General features: G+C 37.6%; 1 protein-coding gene across 3 annotated transcripts in view; it reads left to right on the plus strand.

Moving 5' to 3' along the window:
* The window catches only part of RIMBP2 (RIMS binding protein 2), a 136,696-nt gene that overhangs the window by 72,697 nt on the left and 40,503 nt on the right, over window positions 1–23,496 (plus strand). The window contains exons 2-5 of one of the 3 annotated variants that reach the window (XM_010150129.1): window positions 3,979–4,068; window positions 9,712–9,834; window positions 14,715–14,819; window positions 18,233–18,283. In XM_010150129.1, the coding sequence (XP_010148431.1) occupies window positions 14,718–14,819; window positions 18,233–18,283 (153 nt within the window). In that variant the 5' untranslated portion in view covers window positions 3,979–4,068; window positions 9,712–9,834; window positions 14,715–14,717. Of the gene's footprint in view, window positions 1–3,978; window positions 4,069–9,711; window positions 9,835–14,714; window positions 14,820–18,232; window positions 18,284–23,496 lie in introns of those variants that run through there. The other 2 variants (XM_010150130.1, XM_010150131.1) reach the window with 2 other exon arrangements.

Below are 23,496 nucleotides of genomic sequence, written 5' to 3' on the forward strand. Positions count from 1 at the left end.
CCATAGTAAAATGATAATCAAATGAGTTGGATTCCCCACCCAAATGGAAAACACTCTTTTGTGTGCCGGTCTGGTCACAGTCAAGTGATGTACACACAGTGGTGGTATGAGAGCACTGTTGAGAATAGCAGCCATGAACTGGCTACTTTCAGACACTGACTGTGGGCCAATAGGAGTTTATAGCAGAAATTAGAGATTTCTTGTTTGTACCTGGAAGAAAACAGTTAAAAACATCCTTTTTCTCTACATTACTTCAATTATTTTTTTCTTTAAATACATGAATTGCCCATTGGGTAGAGTTAAGTTCTGGTGTAGCTGGGATTAACTTTGATCTCTTTTGTTTTATATTTAACTGATCTGGAAAATATCAAGGCAAGTATTGTGAAGGGACCAAATCACAGAAATCAATGGATCAGACAGAAAATCAGAAACTGCAGTGATGCGTAACTATAATTTGCAAAAATCCCAGTGGTACTTCACAGCCACAGGAGAAGAGGAGATGGTGAGGAGATGTACAGTGAGTACTGTAAACGTGCTTCTCCAAGTAACAGCATCTGGAAATGTTCAGCACTGGAAAAGCTGGTCATGGGGAATTTTGAGAGAGAACATAATGGTTTCTTGAAGTACTATTCATGTATACTATACAGAAACTAGCTTGCCTTCCCCGTCGGGCAGTAGTGTGCTGCTTCCGTTAGCCACATCACAGGTTACTTTTAGGACATGACTGATAATATATGCAGTGGCCAAAATACTGCAGCTGAATCTAGCAGAATTCTTCTGTCAGAGCCCTTGTTGTAAGGGTCATTGTTGTTGAGAGGTGATTCAAGTCAACAAAGGATTGGAACTAATATTGTGGGAATTTCAGAGTTGACAGTAATTATGACTTGGATCATTTCCAAAAGACATAGCACAATAAAGGAACTTGGCTGAAATTTACAAGATTTTGGTTCAGTTTCTGGCTGTTACCACAATATTGCTCTGAGACCTTTGAGGAGTCATTTATTCTTTGCTCCTTAATGCTTTTTCTGAGAGCAAGCAGTCTAAATATTATAAATGTACATATATTTATGTTACTCCCAAACGCACTGATAAGATACATACTAAATACATTCTGTCCTTATTGCAAATACTGCAAGTGGAAATTGTGCACCTGAGTTTTAGTTGCTGGGTCTCTCTCTCTGTATTTTTTGGGCTATAAGTGTGCTAGTAATTCCTAATTCTTCACCTTTACGGATTTGATTGGGATGGGAAACATAGGTGGGCTTTATCCTGGCAAATATGAAAGAATACTGAGAGAAATTGCCACTATGATGAGCAGAGGTACAAGTGAAAAGAAATAGGCTTGTAACTGAGGACCAAAGAAACTGGGATAGTTACTGCCCTGCTTCTATTCAGCCTTGCAAATAACATGATAATATGTATTTTCTTCAGGTAGGACTAAGAGCCAGCCCAGTTGCTGGGCCATCTCTTGTAAATTGTTTCCATTCTGGAGAGTTTAAGTAGGGTGTGAAAGCTGCTGGCCTAGATTGCCATCACTTACTCCTCCTCTCCTTCCCCTTCCCCTCATGCTTGAATTCCTTTTAATAATGTTATTAAAACCTGGTAACTCATTGTAATTTCTTCCCCATTAAAGCCAACTGAGCATTATTGATTTGTAACAAATGTAAATCGATCCATTAAAGTCGATTTCAAAGTTGGCTTGACACAAGCCTGCCGTTGGGAGCGTTTCAGAGCAGGTAGTGTAGCTTATTTTCACCTTGTAAAGTGCAGAATAGACACGCAATGCTTTACAAGTGATTTTCAGCAATTAACAGGATGCAAAGATTTATTTGCATATCCAGGGAACTCTTCTATGCAGTTTGTTGATATTATAAAAATATTTACTGATTTAATTCACACCTTTGAAAATGCAACATGAGCTAAGAAATTCTTCTCCTTTTGGCCCTCAGAACTGTCTAGCATCTCACAGAGCCTGGCTGCCACGTTTAATTGCACCCTGAACAACAGATTTAACAGACTTGAGAAATTATAATTGCTGAGCCTCCTTATGTGCAAGATGATAGGTATATCTGCAGTCGGGAGACTGCATATTCTGCAGTTTGTCATCTTAGTCTGGTTCAGTGCAGTAGCACTTAACGCTCAGTCACGAGAGCGGCTTCCCACAGATGATGCTCTGATATTGTACAACGATGGTGCTGTAATGCTGTTACTTGAGCTGAACTGATTTTCACTATTCTTTCTTCGTGTTGAAATTTAGTATCAGACTGGCATTCCAGGTGTGGGCAGAAATGCAGCATCTTCTGCAAAATTAATTGAGGAGTTAAAATCACTGTTGCTCAGGATGGCCTTATCTGTATGAAATGTTTTGTATAACTGACATTTTAATCTCATGTTCTATAGAAATAATTATTCACATAATCATACTCTGTTTAGCTGACCCGATAAATTCTGATCCCTGTGGTTAATGTCAATCAGATTGGGTCACGCCTTCTTAGATATCAGTCAAGTAGCCAAGCAGAACTCTGCAATCTCATTGGGTCTGATGGTCAGGTAATGAAGCTTAGGAAACTAGATAAACAGTTTAACAACTTCTGTTCATTGAAAGCACTAGTTTTCTGTTCAGAACAATAATCTGGTGTGCAGAGAGTTTTGAAATTGATTTAAGAAGGGTATGCTTAAAATAGCAAGGTTTTTGGCTCAAGTAGTATGTAAAACATTTAAATACATTTAAATAAAGATTTTTGAAATTCCTTTTTTAGGGCTTACATTGGTAGAACAAAAATTGGCAATTTAATATTGGCAATTTAATTTTTTTTTTCATATTGAGAATTTTAAAGAGAAAGTGTGATAAAGCATTACTGGAACATTTTTTCTTAAGACATCAGCAGAATTAGTAGAGAAATCTGCTGATAATTTGGATTTTAATGGTGCAAAATCATAAATTATTTCAAATCACTCAAAAGTGGGCCCAGTTTTGCCTACCTTAGTGTGGTTTTTGGCAAATATAACCAAGGTCTTCAGAAGACAATATATAAAGCATACTGTAGGATGGAAATGCTACAGATTGCCCAGCATGACTGATTGCAACTCTCCTAAGCAATTGAACTGAAGATTTAATCTCAGACAATTCCCTTTGTGAACTTGTGCAAAAAATAAGTTGTCAGAGAATGCTGCTGGCTTTTTCCTGGGTTGCATGGATTTTGATTTGTGTGACCTGACAAAGCATTTCCTCTCATCTAGTTTGACCTTTGACTGTATATTTGAGTTCTATTTACTTTTCCCTTTTTCCTCCTTACAGTGCTGTCTAAATAAATAAAAGTATGTTCCTGAGGCTGTAGTTAATACCTTGATCTTTGGGCACAGGTTACTTACCTTTTGGTTTTCATCTGCATTTCAAATCTGCCTGCCCAAGCAGTATATGAATGCTCTACCCAGACTCTAAAAGTGTTTGTATTAGAATGTGTATATATACATTTATTATAAATAGATATACATTATAACTCAAGTGAAATACATGAATATAAAAATGTGTATATGAGTTCCATTTATTAGCTTTTGCCCTCAAAATGCCTTCTGAAGACCTAAGCTTGATAGCATTATTTTTCTTACAGGATCCAAGTCTCTTTCTCTTCCCAGTTCTAAGTGAAGCAGCCAGGCTACTTGTTACATCAACAGGGAGATTTTTAATATCATTATCATAATTATTTTTATAGGTACGAGGCCTGTGAAGTCAGGTCCTCTCTCTTGGCCCATGCAACTTTAATCAGATCATCTACATGTAGGTTTACGATAGAGCCAACTGTAATTGCAAGCCAATCTGCTGCTTCTGCACCTTCAGTGCCTTTGGCTCTGTGCCTGACATTACTCTTAGTAGTTTGTTAATACCAAATAATGTAAAAACATTGCTTCCTTAAGCACCTAATAGGATATACTGTGATGGAGATAAATGATCTGTAACACTCTTTTCTTGTGTTTTAGGAAAATGAACTGAAGGATGCTGTGCAAGAAAAGAATCGCCTGAGCCTTCAGTATGCAAGTGTGTCCCACAAAGCACTGCAATATGACCAGGTAATGTCATGAGCACAGGTCTCTTACAGTCCTTTGCTGTAGAAATCAGTGGTTTCGGACTTGCTTGATTCTACTTGACAACATAAAATATATTAATGAAAAATAAATTACAAAAAATATTATTTTAATCAATAATAAATGTTATTTTCAAGTGAAAATTTAAGACACTGAGAGAATTTAGAAAGGTACATAATTCCTCTGACATATATTTTCTTAGTATTGTAAATTGGTATTAGGCTTTGGTAAAAAGACTTTTTCAGTGATTTTGATGAGATTTGATTGATTTTTTTTTTCTTTTTCTGCAAAATGCTGATAGATATAATTGCTATCTAATAGACTTTTTTACTAGCCTCCTGCATTTTTTCTTTGCATTTTAAAATTTGTAAATAAGATGTTGAGAAGATGTTGTCCAGCAGCAAATGTCCAAAACTCTATTTAGCAGTGATTTTCCCCTGTAGCATGCCACATGGCATAGTCTCAGCTACTCAGGTCCTGATACAAAAACTGTTTTAATAGTAAGCATCTTTCTTCAGTTCTTTTTTGTGTCTGTTGTGGGGCAAAAAATGTCCTTCTGACTACAGTGTGATTATATCTATGGCAATACGGTGTGACTAGGATGGGAGGGGAGGCTGATGTGCCTTATCTCCCCACATATGCGTTCAGTGGAAGAAACACCATGAACCAGCCACTTTACAGGGCTACATTTAGCTAAAAATAAAACTCCAATCTGGGATTTCTACAGGGCTTAAGTGAGTTGCTCGGCAACCTCATTCATATCAGAAGAGCTGTAACTCAGGCTCTGATGAAAGCCCATCCTCAAAGCTTGCACGACAGTGGTAGCTGCATGCTTTGATATCTCTGACGTGGATGGATCACTGAGTAGCCTGCTGCTGAATTTCCAAACAAAGGAGGTCTGGTCAAGTCCCTGAGACAATGCAAATTACTAAAATTCAGAGATGGTCATGCATGTATTTTACATATTGTGTGAAGCACCTGGTATTGAAGCAGGCCTGAAATTTCCTGTTGCCGAGGAAATTAAATTGTTTTTATATAAAAAGGCAGTGTAATAACACTTTATGATATGGAGGAAGCCATGTGTATCATAACACCACTTAATTATATTCATCCATCTGTCTAGAATGTCTCCCTTTCCTAATTGTTTTCTTTTCTTTCATCTTTATTGTTGTTTACGCATTGTCTTTACTCTTTGCTTCACGAGGCACGAAAAGTCTTACTTAGGCACTGTTATGTTCTAGCTGGCACAGGAACAGCATGCAGCGAAGACTCAGTGCCTTGGTGACATTCAAATGTTAGCCCTCTGTCATGGTTTAACCTCAGTCAGCAACCAAGAACCACACAGTCGTTTGCTCAGCTCCTCTCTCCCTCAGTGGGATGGGGGAGAAGATCAGAGGGAAAGTCAAGGACATTCATGGTTTAAGATAAGAACAATTTAATAATAGAAGTAGGTGAAATAAAATAATGATACCAGTAATGCTATCAATACCAATAATACTAACAATATCAATATTACTACTAATAATATGTAGTGAAAATAATGGAAAAGAAAATAAATGATACAAGTGCTTACCACCCTGCTGACTGACACCCTGACAGTCCCTGAGCAGCTGGAGCCAGAGGAAGAGCAAGCCAGAGCCCAACAGCCCTGAGGCCCTGTGAGCCAGCAGAGCTGGACCACAAAAGCCAGACCCAGAAAGAGAGACCCTGTCCCACTCCCCCCAGCTCGTGTACTGAGCATGATGTTTGATGGAATGAAAGACATCTTTGGGCAGTTTGGGTCCTGGCTGTTTGAACGTTAGAATTTGTCATAATCTGGGTGTTTGTTTCTTCAAATATATTAGATACTGTGAAAAGGACAGTGACAATTCTGGATGTCTGTGCTACTAAGTTAATATCACAGCCCCTCCACAGGATCAGAGACTTGCGTGAAGGGTACTCTCTCACGTCCAACAATTTTAACAATATGCAGTCTTTGCCATATGCCTTGAATGTTAAACACCGTGTTTCCTTCTTGTGTAACAGGATTTCTGAGGGAATGACTTGGGGTTTTTTGGTTTGGCTTTTGTTTGTTGTTTTGGGCTTTTTTACCAAACGGAATGAGGTTGAGGATAGATTGTGCAGTTTAGATTACAATTTACTATTCAGAAAGTGTGAAGCTACAACTTTGGATGTGGAGGTTGGAGCAGCATTCTAACAGAGTTAGGGCTCAGCCCTGAAGGGGAAAACCTGTCTAAAATAATTTATTCTTTTTCACCCTTGAGAGCTGGCCTGAAAAACAGGCCAACTTTATCCAAGCAAATGGTTTGGAGGAGTGTTTATGCATTCTGTTATGTTGCACAGATAAAACAACTATTCATTTTGCATAACGTAGTTGCAGAAATTTGACTGTAGAAAGGAGTAGGTACAAGGCTGGCTACCTTTAAATCCACAGAATAAAGCTAACATTGTACATAGCTTCCATGACTTAGTTTTGGTACGCTGCATAAGAGAAACAAAGCTGCGTTCCTGGGGTGGAGTACTTGTGATTTTTGTCTTTGGGAGTGCTATAACACTGGGCTCTGACTTGATCATCTGAATATGTGTGGGCTTCTTGTTTTATGTAAAAATAGAATAGGCATTATACATTCAGAATTTATTTCCACAATATCTGAAGTCATACCTTTTTTGTGGTACTTTCTGAATAATGCTTTCTGAACAATATCAGTTGTTTGAGAAATTGGCAGGCCATCTAAGCCTAGAATTAAGGCAAATGATGGGTTATAAGGCTGATGGAGCTTTTCACCAATGAAGTAAACTGCTGGTTCTTTTTGGTGTGCTGGTTTTCAACAACTAGTTTCTGTTTAAGTGTTCAGGAAGAGGAAGACACTTCAGCAGTATTCTGGCCTCCCTAACTGACTCAAATGAGGGTGCATTTAGTAATCATGAGGGTATGGGATTACAATAAATTGGTTGATGCATTGAACAGAGAAACATCACAGATCAGAATCTTCCCTGTTTCTGTCATGCAATTAGAACTGTTTATGCTGGCACACTATTTAGGTCAACTGTTTTTGCCACAGGGAACATTGATGTTTTGATGTGCTCTGTGTGTAATTCAAGTTCATGTGTATCCCATATGTTCTTAAACAGCCTGCTTGGAGAAAGCATTGAAGAACAAATTTTAAGAACGAATGTCGTCTAAAAAACAAACAAAAAAAGCAAATGGTAGACTCATCAAGTTTTATGCTGCCATATGGGTTACATGGATGTGTATAGCACAGCATTGTATGTGATACACATTCTTCAGAGGGAAAAGTCCTGGCAAGAATGCCCTGTAGAAATATTAGAAGTTATCAGTGTTGCTGCAAGTAGCAAGAGTAATTATCATAAGTTGGTTGGTAGATTTGATTGTGTTCTTTCCAACCTGCAAAATGAAAATATGCACAGAACTTTGCTCAAAAGCTTATCTGCCAAAAGATAATGTAGAGAAATCAGCAGAATCATTTGTGTATTCCTAAACTTTAGGAATGTGCTTTGAGATCCTAAATGAAAGATTGAGAGATGTGTAAAATGTCTATGGTTGTACCTGTCTCTAATTCATCTCTCTCCAAAATTGCATTAGCAGCCTGATAGATGCCATTTTTTCTGATAGCCCCTTCATTGCCAGCAGGGAAAAAAACATGGCAGAAAGGTGCTGTGCTCACTAACTCCCAAAAATTATTCACACTATGATACTAGTAAGTTTTAGAAAATTATTTACAAAGGTAGTCAGTTGATATCAATTGTTTTAGAGACAGGGAAATCAAAACCTGAGGAAAATAAACCTTTTCTTGAAACTTGTTCAAAATATTCTACATCATTCATCCTCAGTAAATTAACTGAGAATCACAGACAATAACAAAATTGCGTCCTTGATGGCGATACCTCATTGCTTCCTTTTTCCACTCCATTATTCTTCAACAATATACATTGACTGATCTGAGCACTGAAATACAATACAAAGGATGCAGGAGGTTAATAGATTCTGAAAATCCATTGTTTAATAGTTTCCTTAGTTATAAAGAAATGAGGGAAGAAGAAAAGAAAAATCTTTGCACAGAAAAAAAATCCTGAGGTTGACAATAATTGCATCAGTTCTTGAGGAAAACATGATTTGTTCCGTTTTCCTCTTCCTTTTTTCCAGTCCACTGCACTCTAAAGAGCCCTCTTAGAGAGATGAATACGAGGGCTGGCTGCAACCATTTAGATTGTTTAGTCCATGGCAAAATTTACAAGTTAACAAACTGGAGCCAGAAGGCAAATAGAAAGGCTGAATCGGTTTCCAAAACATCGCGTTAGAAAATGTCCAGGAGATGTCCATGCTTAATGCCATTCATTCTTTTAAAAACCCAAGAAATTACAGTAATTAAATTGAATGAGAAAAGTACTTGTCACTTCCTTAACTGAAGTTAGATGGAAACATGAGCTGCACCAGGATTAAAGCCTATGCCTTACCCAAAACTGCTTTGCCTTTCCTTAGTCAGTAATCCTGCCAGCATTGTTTATGCTTTTGCACTGTGTTGCAGTTAACAAAGGAAAACAGATCTTTCTTGGAATACTGTTTAAAAATATTATAGCTCGCTCTTTTGCTTTCTTCGATCAGCGTTGCAGGGAAGAGGAAATAGTATGTGAACATTATGTATTTCTTTACCCAGGTGTTTATTGCTGGTGGGTTTTCATTCTTAATGTAAATATTGCAGTTTCAGATATGACACAAGCTGTAACAATCCTATTGTTATACACCAATACACCACATAAAGTCATAAAATGATCAGGGATAAGAAATCAAATTTTCAGCTGATCTGAATTGAAGAAATAACTTTTTCATGGCAGGATAAAGTAGTTCAATATTATGTTTTCTTATTTTCTATGTGTGTTTATGAAGTAGTCACTATCACTGATGATTGACAAAATCCCAAATAAAAAGACTTAGTCATACTGAAACGGTTAAGCTAGCACCAAGTACATTAAATCAGAGAACAAATTCTGCTTGATGAGTATCTGATCCTTTAAAAACATTCTGTATACAAATATTTTAAGGGAGAGCAAGAAGCTGCAGAAGAATACCTATTTTTGAACTGTAGAGACACTAATTTCAAATGTTAGCACAGGCTGATCATGTATATTTGAATATGTTCTGAGGTCAATTTACACTAGAAGATAGTCCAGAAAAATGTGCGTAAGTTATATTTGTATACATATGTTATCTGTCTGTCTCTTCATATAGCACAACCATCTCTGATGCCTCTTGAGGTCCAGAGAAATTAGCAGTTGTTTGATTGTCATTTATATTATGTGTTATATAATACATTTATTTTAATATATTTATTTAACTTTGCATAACTTATGCAGAACTGCAGTTTGCTTTCCAGGCTGTAGTCCTTGTCAAAGGAAAATGTGTTTCATGCATATATGTGTATATATCATGCATATATTAGACACAAAATTCTCTCAATGAACATTTCTCTTCCATTTTTTATGATTCTTTCCTATTTTCTTTGAACTTCTTTTTCACTTTCCATTTTAACATGCAGAAATGTTTGTCAGACATTGTTTTCCCTTCACTAATTAGATGTTTGAGCAGTAATCACATTTTAATTTTTCTAGGTAAAATCAGACTATGACCATCTTAGAGAAACCCTTCTCAGAGTGACCAAAGAACGAGATTTGGCTGTAAAGGGAAAACATCAGCTCCAAGCCAAGCTGGAGAACTTAGAGCAGGTCCTAAAGGTATGTATAATGCCAAAAAGTCCAACAATGCGGTACTTCTATTGCTTGGTTAATATTCCTGATGTGCATTCAGTGAGTCACAGAAGCATAAGTGCATCACAAACTAGGGGACTGAATGCCCCTGTTAGTTATGATAAAATATATGGAATACAATAGACCAAGAGATCTCAAATGACTGGAGGAGAGGCATCTTTAGAGATCTTTATCTGATAGTCTGTAAGTAATTGGATGTAGGTTTTCATTTTACAGTTATTAGAGGTAAGTCAAGATGAGAAGTGACTATGCTGATGAAGGAAATACGAACAACTGGCAAGATATTTTACTTTTAAAAGGGCTATGTCAGCCAGTCGAATTTGATGCAAAATGTTACTGTGGCCTTGTGAAGCAAGCTGTTGGTACCACCAGCTTTGTACGGCCTGTGCAGAGTGCATCCCATTCTCAGGACAGGGTTGCAAAACCTGTTATTGCTTTAGTAGAGAGGTCTTATTTGGAAAGAATTATAGTTCCTGGTACATAACCACCTTTCTTTTAGCACGCTTTTAGCAAACCTTAGTAAGTTGGTGTCTAGCCATGCTTGTTTTCTACATACACATTGGTTTTATGTCATCAATTTGCTCTTTCTTTTCAACTTAGAAAAAATCAATAATGCATTTTGAGTCCTAGAGTGTATGCTTCAGTAGAGTTTTCACTGTTTTGTTGAAGATGCTGTCCTGCCTCTCTTTTCCTGGTTATTGTGCATAATGCCATGGAACAAACTGATTATATTGAAATAGTGGAATTCACCAGGTGAATCTAACAGAGATGAGACCGGGCTGAGATGATGGGGTAGAGTAAGACTAAAATTAAGTTTAAAAATTGAATCAACAGAGATCATTACTTACCAGATAGTTCAAGGGGGCAATAATTTGTCTATGTTGAAACACAGTGCAAAAAAAGTTGTAGTGGTGGGAAGGAAGCAGTGGTTTGCTAGGAAATGGCCAAATTCCCGAAGTGTCAGTGATTAAAGAAAGATGGAAACCAGTAACTTGATAAAGCAGACCTGATAGATGGATCAGAGTAATGGAGAAGGGTCTGAAAGGTCCCTTACAGACAATGACCTGGTGTCCCTGGGGTAGAGGGAGCCAATGGAAGGAGGCATATGACGTGGTAGAAACAAAGACTGGTTTGAATGGGCCACTGATCCCAGGTTTTCTTAGTTGTAGAACATATGGAAGTTGTCGTGGAAAACTGACACCAAAAGATGCCTTGGAGAGGGTTAAGGAACTGCACTGGTGAGGGCTACAGTGAGAATTCTTGAGAGAGAAAACACTTGTAAAAAACACTTGTCTGTTCTTCAGACCATTCAGAAAAATGAGGGATTTGTTTGTCTGGCTAGAATGGAGCACTGATCCAGTGCAGAAACTTTTTGACAAGCTGCCAAATTGCTACTTATTTTTCATGTTCTCAAGTTCAGCTTATGACCTCTTTCAAAAGTTTTCCTTCACTGAAACAAAAATCATCTGGTGGATATAGACCCCTGGCTTTTCAGTAGTTCTCTCCCTTGAGCATAACCCTTCTGAGCTGGCAGAGTACCTTGAACAGAATTGAAACCCTAAATCTCCTTTTTAGCATTAAACTATGCCCAAGCAGATGCAGTTAATTGTATATTTCATGTGTGTCCTCATATGCTTGGGAAATGAGTACTGTGAAAAAATGGTTTGCAGCTTTTCAACCATTGGAAAGTTTTCAGAAATATTTAGCCTGGTTTCCCTGTCAAAAGAGAAATTCAGTTACACTTTCTGTTATCTCGGGATGTGTCAACAAAGCAGAAAAAGGAAGATGAACTGCTGAATTAGCTAACTTCTGAGAATCCTCACAGTGCCTCTCACAGAAGAGTTCTGATTTTCTGATGTGTTCAGCCAGCTTTCCCTATTCATTCCACTGTAAGGGTGCCCACCCATCTGCAAGCACAGATGACAAGTCCTTTGATCAGAGTACTTGGGTGAGAATTAAATTTGCTCCCCATTCAGATCCCATGTGAGTTCTGTCTCATAAACAAGACTTCAGTACTTGCAAGCCATTTGAGTTTGTTCTAGCATTAACCAGTTGCACATGTAGAGCTGTAAAAGTCATTGCTATAGGAAAGGATGGGTTTCTTTCTTTTGTTTGTCGTTAGGTTATGCAGTGAAACCACTTAAACAGTTGGAGCGAGGATGGGCAATTCATTGTCCAATCCCCCTGCTGCCCACGAAGAAGCTGGAAAAACGAAAAGTGTTTGAGCAGGTCCCTGAAGTGCTATTTCAGGAACAGTTTATACTGTACAGCTGTCTAGCTCTTTAGCTTGAAAGAAAACTGAGATATCCACGATGTCCCCAGTTCGTTCTCTGCTCCGTGGAAGGATTCTTGGCTTTGATATGAAAGATAGGCTGTAAACGTTCCTTCTTCGCACTTTCTTTGAAGGATAGAGCGCTAATTGCTAATTGTTTTGAAATATGAAGTCCTTACAGTATTTTTTCAATGCTGTTTTAGATGTGGATTTGCTTTCTGATGTTAGAGTACATTCTTAGGACGTCTAGAAAGGATGCAAAAAGGCAAGTGCAAATGTACACATTTAGAGTTCTAAGCGGCCCCACGCTCAGGACAGCGATAGCGTGGACAAATGGGTTGCCACCCCCTACACAAACCATGGTGAGAAGTGATGACTGTGGAAGTCAGTCCTGAAGGAAGATGCAGAAAGAATTCAGAGGCTCAGAGCTTTCTCCCTGCTGTTCTTCTAGTGATCTCTGCCGTCCTCCTCCACTGCCCTAACCTATTTCTGTCAGGCTTGGAAGAAGAAATGACAGCAGCTGATGTGCAGCTAGGAAGGGCAGAACAGATTTGCAGACAGAACTGATTTGTGAGCAGAGTGGGAGGGAGGAATTGCTTCTGGTTTGGGGGAGATTTAATTGCTGTGCCAGGGGAGGGACAGATGCTGGGGTGAAGAGATCCTTGCTGCTTTAAATACTAAGTAGATCATGACAATACTTAAATGACTGAGAGATACTTTTGGGTTAACACAGATGACCAAATGGTCTTTTCTGACCTTAAAATCTGTGAACTGTAGATCATGAAATACGTATTTTAGGAAACAGAGAAATTAAAAGCTGGGGAGAATCACAGATCATGTATCACAATCTGTTTCTTCATTACACTTTTTAGATTTGCTGTATGGTCACGATATTAATTATTTATTGATCTCTGCAAAGGACTAGAAATGCTCTGTAGTAGCTTTTGTAAAAGTAGTAAGAACTAACAGTATCAAAGTATGCTGTACCAAATCTGCTACTAAATCTTGAGAGGATTTTTTTCCTGATTATTAAAGGTTTTAATTAAAGGTGTGAGAATGACTTGATTACCTTGCCATTTCTTGAATATAAGAAATGTGCTGATGCTCCATTGGTGTCAAGTTTTACGTAAGACTAGAGGGAGGCTGCTGAGCTCAGCAAATGTAGGTTCATGCTGATTTAAATCACAAATAATACCAGTTAGCAAGACAGGTTATATTAATTTAGATGAGATGAGAATCAAAACCATTATTTTTGGTTATTATTAAATACAGAGAATAGGTATTACCTATTAACAGATCCATTTAACTTTTGTACAACATGCACAGTTCAGAAATGCCTACAGTCAAGTTACTGAATCCTCACAAAACTCCTAGAAAATAAGACACTATTGAGGGTCAAAACTGATGAATTGGGAAAATCTTTGATGATTTTTTTGTTGTTGTTTTTAATCAACACATCAAATGAAAATAAATAAATCCCAAGCAGAGGCCAAACAGAGTATTGGAGATATTTCTGCTTTCTTTGCAAACATATCCAGATTGAGAGACGTCAGCCTCACTGTGCTGTCCCTCTTTGTTGTGAGCAGCATGTAGCAGAGAATAACAGCTCATTAAAGGTTAGCAATATGCTTGATAACATTTTCTCTTGTACACAATAAGAGATATTTTGGCCTGTTCTTGTCAACTGCAGCCACGTATTTCTGTTTCCAACCGCTGATTCCTAATGGGTTTGTGTGTAATAACTCATGGTGCTGCAGATAAGACATTGTGCCTCTGCCTTGGGAGTACTATGGGAATAATATGTAATTTGGAAAATAAAAATCTTTAATACTAGTTTCACCAGAGAAGAGATCAGAATCTACAGAGAGATTGTTCTTAACTCCCATTTATTAACAGGGTGTTTGAAAGTTATAATGACATTGGGAGAGTAATATTAACATGTAATGAAAAAGATTTCTATCTGCAAAGGGTAGCTTGACTTGTTCAGCTTGTGCTCTTCCCAAGAACTTCTCTCATATTGCTTTGAATCACGAGTAGCAAATGTCCTTTAAAAGTTGGGCTTGAGTAATGTATAGTCATTTTTGTCACAAGCCCACCAGTGTTAGTTTTGCTCTGTCTAATTTGCTATAAATAATAGGCAGAGATTAGCAAAGGTAAGCTATTTCTTTTGGGTCATCACAAAAAAAAAATCTTAGATAAAGAGGTATTCAGGGAATTGTGAAACTAATTTTTTTCCAAGCTTTATTTTTTTTTCAGCACAACACCACATATAAAGATGTGCCTGATGGACAAAACAGGTACTGTTCACTTGTGCATCACAGAGGCCACAGTGCTGGCCATGACAGAGCTGTCTATCCTCAGAGATTTCTGTCAGAATGCCTGAGTTTAGCACTGGCAATATGCCCCCGAGTACTGACCGAATTAAAATCCTATCCAGTGTCTTGCTCACCCATCAGTGATACCAGAGAGCTTTTATGTTGTGAAGAACATCTGCATGCCTGGAATGGCAGCATGTTTGGCTGCAGGTAGAATATGTTGAAGTCCCCTGATAGTTTTTGTGCTTCCTTTGAAACAGCATATGCGAGAGGCTGCTGAACGGCGGCAACAGCTGGAGTTGGAGCATGAGCAAGCCTTGGCTGTTCTCAACGCCAAACAGCAGGAAATTGAACTCCTGCAGAAGGTGAGTGGGGAAAAGGGATGGTCAGGTGAAATAGCAAATTGCACCAGTGTGAAAAATGATCTCCTGGTTTAAAGGAACTTAAACCACACCCACCAAACTGGTTCCTGTTCTGGATTGTTTTGCATGATTGCTGATGCACTTGTGGTGGATGTTTATTGTTGGATTTACATGACTGTGCTATTTATAAATGTTTATGCCAGTGAAGATTTACCTGACCATTGTATATAGGTTCTCATATTGCCCAATAGGGAGAGAAGTGATACAAATAAATGTATTTCCTTTGTATTTGTATTGCTTCCCTTTATATTGGGTTATTTCTGTATTTCTTAAATGTCAGGAAGAAATCCAATCTTAATTTCATGAAAATCACAATATGGGGACTCCACCATTTCCTTGTCAGTTTGCTGGAACAGTTACTCATTCTCACTGACGTATTAAGGTTTTGTTAGTATTTCTTAGGTTTCTTCTTCCTGACACTGACAATTCTTACTATCTTTCTCCACTAAATCATATTGAAGTAAGTCCTTGTCAAGGTACTCACATACCGCGCTTAGAACTAAACAGTTGTTTAAGTACCTCATTTCCAAGCTCTTTCTCTAATTCACAGATGACTTTAAGACCTCTTTTTTTCACGCTGCAACTTCTCAGTATTCATATAAAAAACATGGTATTGAGTTTCAATCTTACCAAAGTCACTTAAAGCTGCAATTTTCACAACACTAACGTTGATTTTTCCAATTTCTTGAGTAGATCAAATCATAGAAATAATAATGCTAATGATAATTTGCTAGAGAATTGGCATGGAGGGACATTCTCAGCAGAGTAAAAACATGGATCTAAATATAGTTTGCTGAAAATAGAAAGTTTCACTTGATCAAAAGAAATCTTCCAGTTAATCTTCCATTAGCCCTTCACAATTAATCTATTTAGTCACATTTGGAAATGCCATTTCCAGTTATATTCAGCTGTTATTATTTGAACTTCTGTATAAATTTTGGACTTCAATTTCCTGGCAAAGCAAAGGAATCAAAGAAAGGTACTCCTTTTATTCTTGCTAATTTATTGCATTCTTCTAGTAAATCCACATTACACGGGTCTTTTTGTTGCGGATTGGCAACAGGACACAAATCTCTGTAAGACTGTTTTCTCCAGTCACTTTTTCTAAGCTATAGCATGATAGACTTCAAGCACAAATGAGGCTGCGTTGTATTTATTTCACTCAATGCCACTGGCTCAGCATCTGTAGCCAGAGATTAAATTCTTGTTCAGTGGACCTAAGTAACATGTGATACAAGATCATTTATGTTTAAAATTATTATCTAATAATCTATTAATATGTTCCACTAGAATTTTGTCTTAGAATTCGTGACATGTTGGGATCCCAGCTTGGTTCAGATGCTTAGTTCCTTCTGTAGTGCTGTTATTAATGCTGTAGAATAAGAATGGCGACCAGATTAGTACAGTGTATGGGTAGGAGAGGTAAAGTATTCAGAAAGTTTAAAGTCTGGGGAGTTGTCTATAGTGTGAACTGTTCTGCCTTGTAGACAGATACCCAAGCTACCTGTAGTTCTCTAGGCATGGCAGTGGGGATGAGCACAGGCTAATTTGTCCTGCTTTAGCCTCTAGACTGCTGGTATCCAACACATCTCCTTTTCAACATTATAATGCAGTCTGTACCGTCAGAAAAACAATTTCAGTAAATCTGTTACCTAAGTAACTATGATACTTCGTTTCCATCATTAAATGGGAACTCCTGGCTCACATTTCATCCAGAGCTGACCTCTCAATATAACTAGTACATGTGTGTTAAATTCTTTCTTCCTTTTTATTAGTCATCTAATTACTTGCAAAAGTACTGTGAAATGGGAGTAGTAACTCCAGGCAGCAATAGGATGACATTTTGCAGCATGTCTTGTTATTGTCATAAAGTTGCTGACGGACCACAGAAATGTGCACTTCAAAAGAAAGCGAGTTACCGGTACAGTTTGTCACATTTTGATATTATAAATAGTAATTCATTGTGGTTTTAATATATGTGCAGACTGAAGAGATCTTCAGCCTAAAAAGAAGAATATAATATTGTTCATCAAGGTGGTGTGTTGATAGGGAATCAGATGGTCTTTTTCTCCCAGAAAGCCTTACTACGAGACAGTTCGATGTAAGAGATAGCTAGCTATTGATGCAGGTTTTCTAATCATTTGTCAAGAACTCATATTCTGGGCAGATTTTATTAAACTTGCAATGATAGATAACACAAGGCTTTCTATTACCTGTCATCAAACAGGAGCTAATGCTCCTGGAGACAATATTTTATCAGGTGCTAGAAGTAAGACTTATTACTGTAGTGCAGGAAGAGGCATGGGTGTGCTTGCAGGACAAAAGGAGGCATTAGAACCATGCATGACAGTGAAGTATGGTTTGGGTATGTTTCTGGTTAGGACTTTATGGCCTGACCCAGCTTCCACGGAAAGCAGTAGGGTAGCCCTCACAGATGAGGAAAAGGAAGTTAACATAGCTGCGTCGGGGTTCATCATACGACTCTCCGGCCCATTAAATTAGGAAGTCTGTGGGGTGTTGCCCTCTGTTAAACTGGAGGGTTTTAAGACGTTTTCTGATGAGGAACGTGCAGAATATGGTCTTTGGGTTATAGTAATAAGGAGCTAAGAGGCAAAGTTAGTGCATTACACTGCTATCAGCCTGATACAATAGTTTTGCTTATCTTGGGCAAGCTTCAATAAGGAAGGCAGTGAAAAGTTAAATGGAAATAAAGTGAGGCTAGCACAAAGTTACTGAGTGCTGGGTTTTTTTCTTTTTAAGGCTTAGACTTTTCCTGACCAAAATTTGATAACTGCATTTCTGAGCTACATAAAACCCACTTTTCTGCTCTTATTGATTCCCTCTTTCCTTCTTTGACTCAGTTGATCAGACCCTAAATGTTGCACTCCGGATTGGAGAGAACCTTTCCTGTGGTTGCCTTGAAGTGTTTTGTTAGATGATAAGCTGCTGCATGTAAAGAATTAGCTTAATTTTGTGTTGCTTTCTCCTAGCTGATATGGCAGTTTCTATACTACAAACCTCCTGCAGAATAACAAGCTTATTTTTTCAGTTGTAATTTAGAGGGTTTCAGATATACTTCTGATGTGTTCTTACAATGTGTTGAAGCTCTTCTTATTCCAACAAAATACTGATGCCATTAGGCTGCCCTGAGATTCAGTATCCTCAAAATAAGCCATTATTTCATGGCTTGGAACCAAAGTGCTATAGTAATAATGACGGTGTCATCCCTTCAAGACTGCAGTTGGCTTTGGATCTGAGTATACAGTATGCCCCTGTATGTGGTTAGAGCGTACTGTATGTGGCATGACTAATTGATCTCTCTTTTCTCTCTCTTTTCTCTCAATTATAAAAACAAGGCTCAGGTTGAAGCTAAGAAGGAGCATGAAGGAGCAGTTCAGTTGCTAGAGGTAAGATATCCTTTGTGTTACCTTTGCTTGCGGGGGTGACAACTTTACAGTATCACCACTTTTGAGAGTTGCAAGTAATATGTAAGCAAATAGGGGTGTTTTCTCTTATAATGTAATTTCATTCATTAATGATTATAATTCAATTAGCAATGCAGTAAGCTGAGCTGTTGGAAGTGATGTGTGTACCTCAATGTCTCTTTCTGTAGAATGGAAATTTTAGTAACTTTTTTTTAGTGTAAAATACTATCAGATACGTAGAAAGGAAGTGATTATTTGTAACAATTATCATCATTTATGCTGGAATTGCAGCTGTAAATACCAATCAATTTCCTAAGGCTTCTAATTAAGTACTGTCTAGTAAACATAAAGCAATATGTTAGAGACACAATTTTTAAACCTAATGAACAAATTTGGATACTTCAAAAACCTTTAAAGGATGTTGCAGAGAGAGAACACTTCATTCTTTTTATTAGAAAACTAGATCTTTTCAAGGTAGTCTGAACTGGGCATTTGAAAATCAAGGACACCAGAAACATTCAAATTTTTAATTAGAAACATAATATTTTGAGTGATGATTCAGATGATCTGATTCACTACATTTTAAGGCACTAAATATCTGCACATACTGACATCGTCCACAACAGCAACATCACCCATAAAGATACATCAAAAAAATCTTAGTATTTTCCTTAGCAATTGCTTTGTTATGACCTTGGCATCAGGCATTTCCTGTAAATTAATTAGCAGTTGTTTTTATGGACTTTGCATCACATTTCAAGCCTTCCTTGAAGTCATTATTCCTAAAGAAAAATCCAGTAATCTAGTCCCCTGTGCCTAAGGATGCAGAATTGCTTGTGTCTTGTGTAGAAGTGACATGAAGAATAGGAGCAAATTCTTAATCCCATTCCACAACCATGAGCTTTGCTGTCAGTTTTACCTGGAATAGGGTAAGGTTTGCAAAAACGTTTTACTCCCTTTGCTGACTGCTGTTTGGAAATGCAGGCTGACCCACAACGTTGTGCAAGATACAGCAAAGGACAACACACAGCAGAAATTACAACCCCTATAAGAAGGTTCCTAAAGCAAACAATTCCCCCCCAGCTTTTCAAACTTAGGCTCAACAGATTCTTTAAGTTCCAGTAATATCGTTTGATGTACTTGGGTAAGGTAGAATGTCAAAAAGCAGAGATGCACAACTCTCAGAGATGCATACTAACTGCATTGAGATTTCCTCTTGGGTTTTTTGTTCTTCATTTTTTAATGCAAAAACAGGTTTTCACTGATAACTACCGAACTAGGTTTTCTGCCTGAGGAAAAGGCATCAAATGGTTATTAAGTCTTAATGTACCATACATATCATAAAGAACATGCGATGCCATAGATTGATTATAGCAAGTGGCTTGTTGACATTTCACTTAGAAATCTGCTTTTAGCAGAAGGTGATTTTTAGTCCTTTTACTTTCTCACAGCAGTTCTTCTGTGTACTTATTGGTTATGCGTTGATGGAAGGTTTTTCTTCTGGTGCATCGATCATCTTAAAAAAAATATTAAAAATTATTTACTTACATCTAGAAGCAAATACTCCCTTGGAAAGTGTTTTATTCATATGCTTTCATTATCATGATATATAAAAAGTTTGCTTTGCCTTTAAAATGTAAGATTTATCATGTAACGCCTGGTGGAACGTATATGATGCACGGAAACTTAAGTAGAAACAAAGTAGGCAAGTGATTATTTGCCCCCCTTGAGCTAATCAAAATTCCTCTTTAGCTGATTTGTCTGCGACCTCCAGCGTGCGTAACCCCATCAAGATTTCCTAAGCTTTTGCTTTTTATTGCCATAAACCCATTAATTTTTACTATTTGATCTGGCTTTTGCAATTTAAGACCAGTGACGGTATTGATTTCTGAAACGTTCTGTAGCGTGCTTTGCGTTAGTGCATGTTTTTACACGCGTTAACTGTTCTAATATATTTTGCTTTGAAATGTAAAAAAAGTGTTCAAATCTGGTTTTATTTCTTTATTTCACATCTCTGCTTACTGTGTCTTGTTTGGAATTTATTGCTTTGCACTTCATCCAGAACACCTTGGACAGCATGCAGGTATTTTAGGGCATAAATTCTCCTTTCCCTGTCCTGAATCCTGCACTTTTCCCTTTAAAATGGATAGTCCTGCCTAACCTTGCATGGGATGTGTGCTAGAACCATTGTTATGTAAGCATGCTTCCTATTTATTGGCCTTTTTGGCAAATCACCAAAAGCAGACTTTTTTTTCTACAAGAGTTTAATTTTCAAACATGGTATGATTTAATAGAACTCAGACGCTGTTCTGGGAAGGGAATTTCTTATGAGCATGCCCAGTAAGAATGGTTTGGTAGTTTATTCAAGATTGTAGCTTTCTGGCTGTGGATTTTGTCTGAATTCAGATTGTTTCTTTATTAATACAAAGATAATTTTATGTGGTATTTTCAGCTGAGGTTGGTTTATTAAGCCACCAACTGAAAGTCACTGCTATTATGTAAGCAATTGAACTATGAAATGGTACCTCTGTAGCAGAATATCTCAGCTAATTATTAGTCTGAATTCAAGCCCATCCACCTGAAAAGCTGTTCATCATCTTACCTGTCTTGTGCAAACAGTATCTGTCTTGTAAGGGACAAAGTCTACCTCATTTTCAATTTAAGAAGCTGTTTAAGTTTTAGAAGTAGCACTCTGTATTGTACAAGAAGCTTGGCAAGTCCTAAGTGAAAAACATTCCATATGGTCTGCAGAAGAGGATGGTTTTTCATACAACCCTGATATGGGCAGATCCAGTTTTAGGGAGATCTGGTAGACTTGTCACTTCTGTGCCATCATTATTAGGAAAGGCTGTATGGGCAGAACCATGATACAGGACAAAAATTCAGTGCTCTTGAGAGTGTGAGCACATGACTCACTCTGCAGTGACACACGTGAATATGTCGATTTTCTACAGCAGGTGACTCTGGCTGGCTAACAATGAACCAAGAACCTGCCTGAAGTCAAGAAACAAAGATGGGTAGGGGTATGCCTCCTCTTAGTACTATTGTGGATCTTAAGGTGATTTTGTCTTTATATAGTGCCAGTTTGTTCTCACTCCTAACTCGTAACCTTGATTAAAGAGAAGCAGTAAAGGCATTTTCCTTCCAGGCTTCATACTGTCATGAGAGAACAGCTTCAAAATTAAGATTCTAGATACTCAAAAGTCAAAGAAGGCATATACTGAAATTCAAATATATTTTAAATAAATTAATTCTACTACTAATAATGCATTAATTTTTTTTCCCGAAAAAATATTTTCAAGGCAGATTTAGCATCTTGCTGGGTTCTGGATTGTGATGTTTTTATTTTTTATTTTATGCTAGAGTTTCTATAACTGCATGTGGAAAGGTCAGAATATATCCTTAGAGAGTTGAGTCCTTATACTTTCCACTGGAAAGAGGGGATCTAAAAACCCAAACCACTTTTAACGTTCTGTTAAAATTGTGCGTCGATGCCTTATTCACGCAACAGTCACGTGTAGCAAAGGCTCACGTTTCGCTTGCTCAAAGCCAGAGTGAAAAGATGAAACACAAAAAATCAAGAATCAAAGCATTTAGTGTTTGTGTAAAACTCCCACAATGTCTGTGTATCTTATCGTTTTCTCTTTCATAATCAGTCAGATATCCTGAGACTTCCTCAGCAGAATTAAATTAATTTGTGTTTTATGAAGACGAAGGAATTATATCCACAAAATTCTCAGTAGCTTAAAAAATGTATTTGTTACAAAAAAAAAGGAACAAACAGTACCACCTTTTATAGTAGGAAATTTGTATTTTTGTGTTCTTCTGGGGACTGTTAAGGGTTTTGTTTATCTTTAGCTGTGCTGAGATCTTTGTGGTCTGTAACATATGTTGTTTTCTTGAGACGTGATATGTGCAGTTTTCTTTATATGAACAGAGAACATTTTTCTTCCAAGAAAAAGAAACCTTTACTGCAATTGAATAAATTGAATTGATATCCAGACTTTGCCAGTCTAGGTGTTTAGCTAGGCATATACTACAAAGGGGTTTTTAGTGAAGAAAAGGGGTGTTTGTTCATCATAAAGCATCGGAGTAGGGTATAACGCATGAGCTTTTCATATAAGGAGCCTATTAGCGGCTCTGTTGAGCTACTTCTGCTGCTGCGTTTGGGTCCGAGTGAGACACGAGTGCTCCCTAGGCCTCAAAAGGCAGTCTTCCTCTGGCACCTTTCCAGAGGGGAGATCAACTGTTTGCCCCCAGGTGAAAATCAGACCTCACAAATTAAATTCTCCGGAGCTTTTCTGATTTCTTCAGTCTTTGCAACAGGCGTTAATATGCTCTTTCCTAACCCTCTGGGCACTATAGAGTTGTGCTTTTTCTCTTCAGGAACACAGACAGTGTATGCAAAGAGGTATGGGCTGTTTATAAATGCAGATTGAAATTTAAATGCATTATACTAAAGCTCATGCATTATTATATCCTTAATTTAGCTGATACTATGAATGTACAGATTTGGACAAAGGGGTTTTTTTGGTGCTTTAGTGTCTTCATGACTCTTACATGCTTTTGAGTTAAAACTGAAGAAGAAATCTTGAATTCCCATGCCCTTTGTCATTTCTTTCAGCGAGGAACTCTTTCCTTTCCGTCACCTCATCCATTTTTTCACATCAGGAATTCATAAACTGTATCTAGGCAAATTTCCCAAGTCAGCACAGAAGTTTATCTTCTAAGTTGCGTTTTGTTAAAGCTTGATACCTCAAAATTAAAACAAAAATGTTTGCCAGCAATGACATTTTGGTACTTCTCACAAGCATTATCCTCTTGGCTGCTGTCTGGATTACTTCTGTGTGGTTTGGCACCTACAGTGAGGCCATTATTTTTGAAAGGGAATTGAGCAAGCAGACAAGCCCACATTCTGCATGAACCATGGTGGGAGGTTTTTTAGTCTTGTTTTTTAATATACCAGTGTTAATATAACAATTCAGGAGGCTTCAACTTAATAACCAAGGATGGGCAAACCTCAGAAATATGCCTGAGTTTTGAAAAAAGTTAGAGACGCGCACAAAAGTGACATTCAGATGCGTGTAGAAGCCACAAACCTGTAGGATATGTTTGCAAGTGTTCTTGGCAGTGATATTTTTAGCACTGCCAAAAAATAGGTTGAGGAATTTCTTCTTTGGAAATTGGGAATAAAA

The sequence above is a fragment of the Eurypyga helias genome, unplaced genomic scaffold (genome assembly GCF_000690775.1).
Source record: "Eurypyga helias isolate BGI_N326 unplaced genomic scaffold, ASM69077v1 scaffold8124, whole genome shotgun sequence".
In the NCBI taxonomy this organism is placed as follows: Eukaryota; Metazoa; Chordata; class Aves; order Eurypygiformes; family Eurypygidae; genus Eurypyga; species Eurypyga helias.